Source organism: Ipomoea nil, unplaced genomic scaffold (genome assembly GCF_001879475.1).
Source record: "Ipomoea nil cultivar Tokyo-kokei standard unplaced genomic scaffold, Asagao_1.1 scaffold1900, whole genome shotgun sequence".
Classification (NCBI taxonomy): domain Eukaryota; kingdom Viridiplantae; phylum Streptophyta; class Magnoliopsida; order Solanales; family Convolvulaceae; genus Ipomoea; species Ipomoea nil.
Window position 1 is genome coordinate 1,079,238 of NW_017618328.1, and position 6,000 is coordinate 1,085,237.

The 6,000-nt window shown below is 30.0% G+C and overlaps 1 protein-coding gene across 1 annotated transcript; it reads left to right on the plus strand.

Annotated features, from left to right (window-relative positions):
* Positions 1–1,953: 1,953 nt before the first annotated feature.
* On the plus strand, positions 1,954–2,991 carry LOC109193665 (F-box/kelch-repeat protein At3g23880-like). Its single transcript, XM_019344518.1, has 2 exons — positions 1,954–2,590; positions 2,675–2,991. The coding sequence occupies exons 1-2, from the start codon at positions 1,954–1,956 to the stop codon at positions 2,989–2,991; spliced, it is 954 nt and encodes a 317-aa protein (XP_019200063.1).
* Positions 2,992–6,000: the final 3,009 nt, after the last annotated feature.

The window sequence follows — 6,000 nt, forward strand, 5'->3', positions numbered from 1 at the left end:
TTTTTTTTTACCATTTCTACATTAAAAGCAAATAGACCAAATTCTATGAATGAAATTTTTTTCGTTGGCCCACCCAATTTAATTCCTCCAACTGCAATTGTCTAATCCTATCCCTTTGTTTGCCTGTTACCGTTTCCCTCATCTACCCTCCCCCCTCTCTCTCTATAAGCACCGAATCCTATTTGTTAATCCTCTATTTCCATTTAAATATATTTCCATTATTTATACTCATTACATTTTCTAAATAGAAAACAAATTGGACCAATTCTCTAAATGGAATTTGTTTTTGTTGGCCAACCCAATTTCCTCCCGTCCAAATGTCTAACCCTAACCCTTTATATGTTTTTTACCATTTTCCCCCTCTACCCTCCTCCCTCTCTCTCTCTCTCTCTCTCTCTCTCTCTCTCTCTCTCTCTCTCTCTCTCTCTCTCTCTCTCTCTCTCTCTCTCTCTCTCTTTCTAAGCACCGAAATCCTCTCTCTCTTTCTAAGCCACAAAATCCCATCGCTCTCAAGTCTCCTCTCACTTTAATCTTCTCTGTCGCTCTCAATCTCTTTTAACTCTCGTCTCTCAATTGGAAAAAAAGGTTTCTATACATCTATCAACCCGATCTCTTCAATCGTTAGCGAAACTCCTTAAATTGAGATGGTAATCTCTAGTCTCATCCACTTTACTAGCTATAAGAGTTGAATTTTTTTTTTTTTAATTTGAACCACAAAATTTTTTTTTCTTTGTAAAGAAATTGAAATTGTGAAAACATTGACAAAGTCATTTCGAAACATGTTTTATTGAATACAGTATCTATTTTTTCTAAATTTTTTATACTTAATACACCCGCATTTACAAACTTCTCTGCCATTAAAAGTGATAAAGATATTAAAAAAAAAAACTACCAAACTTCAAATAGCTTTTGAGCTATTGATACAATTCTCTCTCTCTCTCTATCTCTATCTCTCTCTTCATCACTCACTCTCTCTCTCTCTCTCTCTCTCTCTCTCTCTCTCTCTATATATATATATATATATATATATATATATATACACACACACACACACACACACACACAAACACACACATACACACGCACACACACTACACATCTAAAAAAATTCAAGTTTTCATTTTCATTAGAAAGCTATTAAATGAGTCAAAATCTATTTATTTATTGATTTGTTAAATATGAAACTAATTTGCACTATTTTTTTTTTCTTCATAAAGAAATAAAAACGTAGTGACAATTGATAAAAGTATCAAGTAATATTGTAACTATGTAAGTTGTTATTTATGGCCTTGTGGTTAGGTAGATGGGATTAAGTTATAAATAATAGTAAAACAAGGAAAAGAAATATGAATGCAATAGATGCATATGTTGTAATGTGTAAGTAGACATTTGCGGAGCATTGAATAGTTGGGGATGGATTAAATAGGTAGGTGATAGTAGGAAAAAATAAAGAGGTTATGGTGCGTAAATAGGGGATAGGTTAAATAAATAGGAATATAGGAAATAGTGATCGTAGGGGTAGGTAGGTGGTGTGTAATGGTTAGGTAGGAGGGTGATGGTAACGCTATAAAAATAAGTGAAGTGAATATATATATATATATATATATATATATATATATATATATATATATATATATATATATATTTTAACCAATTACAAAAACATTCCAATAAATATTGCTAGTGTTCTATCATTGATTAATTTCAGTATGTATATTATTAGAGAATTAATTTAACTATATATATATATATATATATATATATATATATATATATATATATATATATATATATATATTTCAGATAACAAAAGGAGTTTAATTTTGTTAAAATATATAACTTTATATTTTTTTAAGATAACAAAAGGAGTTCGATTTAAATTTAAAATATATAATTATAATTTTTTAAATTTCAGATAACAAAAGGAATTTTTATATAAGACACAGAATCACGATGTCATTCCCTACTCCTAAGCGCCATATGCCACAACAAAATCTGAATCAAGATATAATCACAGAAATCCTCAAAAGGCTGCCTGTGAAATCTCTGCTGCAATTTAGGTGTGTTTCAAAAGTTTGGCGTGCTTTAGTATCATCTCCAGAATTTGTCAAATTGCACCTAAATTTTCATTCGAAAAAGGATATTAAGGTCATGACGTATAGCAGTGTAAATCGGATTAGCTATATGTCCTTGTTTTCTATTACAGAAAACAAGCAATCATCATTTCGCAAGTTTAATACATTTGACCGCTCGGTCTTAATCCCGGAAGGTGGTTTCGAATTCTTGGGTTCTTGCAATGGACTCTTTTGCTTTCGTGCTAAACCGTATCAAATAATGATTTGGAACCCTTCATTAAATGGAAACATCAAGACAATCCCAGATATCTGGCGGTCGGGCTACATTAGTATATTTGGATTTGGATACGACATGCATAATCAGGACTACAAGGTTGTTTATGCTTATTATGCGGAGAATAATGGTGATGAAAATGTGATTTTGGTGTATAGTTTTAAGCGTGGGTCATGGAAAAGAAGTGATAGAGGGTTTAGTAGTGGGTTTGTTTATCCCAGAATTGCTGTGTTTGTGAGTGGTAGTCTCAACTGGTGCAACAACAATTTAGATGAGAATGACTAGAATTGGAATATAATTTCTTTTAATTTAACCACCGAAACAGCCAAAGCTATAGCGTTATCCATCCATGAACATGGAGCTGCCATTTGTATAGGTGAGTCAAGAGGATTGGTTTTTGCAGGTTTTCATCACAAACATCAAATGGAAGTTTGGTTGATGAATGAGTTTGGAGTTCAAGAATCATGGACTAAACTAGTCTGCATTTCAAACTTACCAATTCATCATCCACTTCTCCGGGGTTCAGAGAACACTGCATACATGGCTCTGTGTAATGCTAAACTAGCAATTGTACATGTTTCGGAAAACGGTGATATTCTAATGATGGTTGGGCATCAGTTGAAGCTCCATAGACGGTCCTAATGCTAGAAGGGGTAAGAATTTTAATATCCCCTATGCTCTTGGTTATATGGTTACTAGTTATGTGGATACCCTTGTTTCACCAGCCATGATTGGTCTGTAAATGAATTGTTCATGTCATGTTGGGGGACGAAAATTTTGCTTTTTGATGTGTTGATTTAGAGTTCATTAATGACTTTATAATTGTGTATAATTAAATGTAAAATAGTATTTTTTTTTTATTGTATAATTTGTGCATGAGCGTTGATGAAGTAAATTTTACTAGCCAAGTTTGGTGAACTATAGATATGTGTGAATGCAACACAGGTAAGATAGAAATGTTTCTAAGTTAAATTTCATTGCATTTTAATGTTTACCCACACAGACATAGTGTAAGGGGTTATGATTTTCGATGTGAGGGGGGGGGGGTGTAGGAATGTTGAGCATAGATGGTTAGGTTGGGTCATGGGTTTTACTGACTTACCGCTAAGGGGCCAGGGTGTGGGAGCAGTGTTTAGACCAATGGTCCCTATCCGCCGAAAAAATAGGTCTCCTGAACTCCTCGAGCTATAGTGTGGCTAGTGGGCATCGAGCGCTCTTCGTAGTGTCGGTGGCACCTCCCGCTACTGGGGCTGGACAAAGTGGTGCGACAAGAGGCTGGTGAGGATGGTGGAGGTAAAAAAAAAAAAAAAAAAAAAAAAAGGGGCGAGGTAGTGGAGGAAAATGCAAATATGGTATATACTATCAAATAATAAACATTTTGTACACAAATAATGTACATTTAATATATTAGAAATATAAATTTATTCATGGTCCACCATTTAATTTGCCATTATTCCTAGCTCCTTTATTTATTATTTATCAGTTTCTTGAATTGTAATCTTGAGTTGTATATAATCTATTGAACTTAATTAAGGCTCATATTAATAATAATAATAATAATAATAATAATAATAATAATAATAATAATAATATTATTATTATTATTATTATTATTATTATTATTATTATTATTATTATTATTATTATTATTATTATTATTATTATTATTATTCCTATCACAATTTTGTATATCCTACGGTTCCTACCCGGTCCATGATGGAACCTGGTTTCATAAAATCATCACAAATTCACAATGTAATTCCATTATAATCACATTAATTGCATTTATGGAGATTTCCATTCTAATTTCCATAAATGCATATCGGGAGATTCGTATATATATTATCTGTTATAAAATGTATTTAGTGGACAATATTTGTAACGTCTGTAAGGGATGCATTTATAGCTCATTATGTAGATCTGTAACATTTCACTATACATATGGAGATGTACCCCTTGTATTGGATGAAGAAGTTGGATAAAGAATTATACTCTTGCTTTGTCTCTTTTTTTTTTTTCTCTCTGTAATTTCTTTTATTAATTATGCTTGAGCTAATAGGTTACAACATGCCTCATTTATTTTCTTTATGAATTTTATGATTTAACTTCCTTATATGATTTCATTCATCATGATGAAACAAATTGACCCCGGTACGAATCAATAAATTTGTATAAATTACAGCGGTAAAATAGACAAAGATCAAGAGATAATTGTAGTAATAATATTGAGTGGATAACGCTACAAGAGTGTTGTAAGAATATAACATGATTTGTCTAATTAAAATGAGCTATAAAATTATTATTCAAATTCAAATAACAACATAAATCAAAACTTTAAGGAAAAAATTGAATAATAATTTATAATAACCATATACTTTTCAATTATTGAAAAGTTTTAACTTGTAGGCCAAATACAAAAATGATTCAATGCATATAGTAAACTTTATGAGAACTAGGTTAAAATTATAAATTCTAACCATATCAAAATTATATGATATGTTGACATTTACAAATTAAATTCTCAAAAAACTAAATTGCATAATTTAAAACCATAATATTATGCACTTAATTTAATTATATGCATAAAACAAACTCAAAAATATGAATATAAAATCAAATATTCATACTCAATCAAAGTGGGCATCACAAATAATGATAACAATGTTACGACATATTGATTCCTCAGTTCAAAATTGATAACCGTTGTTTCTGTAATAATAATTACGTGAGAGTAATAACAGAATAATCAATTTCCTCAATCGTAACCCCTGACATTTAATAGCAATAACTATAAAATGTTACAAAGTATTATCATTATTTACACATATGATTTGGATAAAAAAAAATGAAATGGTTTCAAAATTATGATTTCAAATCACACTATCAAAATCCGAAACAAATGATGATAGTAACGGCACAAAACATTGATCCATCGGTTCAAAAACCAATTATTGTTATACTATAATAATTCTAATATATAATTTTTACTTAATAGTAATAACGGAATAATCAATTTTCTTAATTGTAACCGAACAACATTTAATTATAATATTGATAATCATCATTATTATTAAATATTACATAATATCATCATTATTACCATAAAAGTTGTGGACAAGCAAATTCAAATGAATTTCAAAATATGATTCTTAAAATCATAATCTAAATTATTATGATAATAATAAAATAATATTCAATTGTCATAATCATATGTTTTTTCCAAACTGTGATTCAAAATCACACTCCATAATTTAAAATATTATCAAATGATGACAAATTGCAAAATTCTATAATTGCAATGAAAGCCAGAATAATCACATAATATTATATTATAACAATTAGGTGATTTAAAATGAAAAAGCAATTGCTGAAACCGCAAGCCTTTAAAACATTTTTCGGGAAATACTTAAAACTTAAGCCGTGTAACAAATCCGCATAATGGCATATTAAAAAATAAAAGGTTTAGACGGAAAATTTTTATCACCATAATTAAAGAAATTAGCACAATCATGGTAATTTTCTAAAACATACTGCAAATACCAGAAAGCAATACAATCCTAACCAATTTGAAAAACTACACCCTTTAATTAAGGACAAGAAACGCAAGGACAGGATTTCCGGAATAATGGCTCCAAAATAAACAATAATAAT

Bases quoted from the DNA above. Each gene is read 5' to 3' on its own strand.
- LOC109193665 (XM_019344518.1), top strand. From the start codon at position 1,954: ATGTCATTCCCTACTCCTAAGCGCCATATGCCACAACAAAATCTGAAT. The intron at 2,591-2,674 runs GTAGTCTCAACT...CCACCGAAACAG, and splicing joins AATTGCTGTGTTTGTGAGTG to CCAAAGCTATAGCGTTATCC.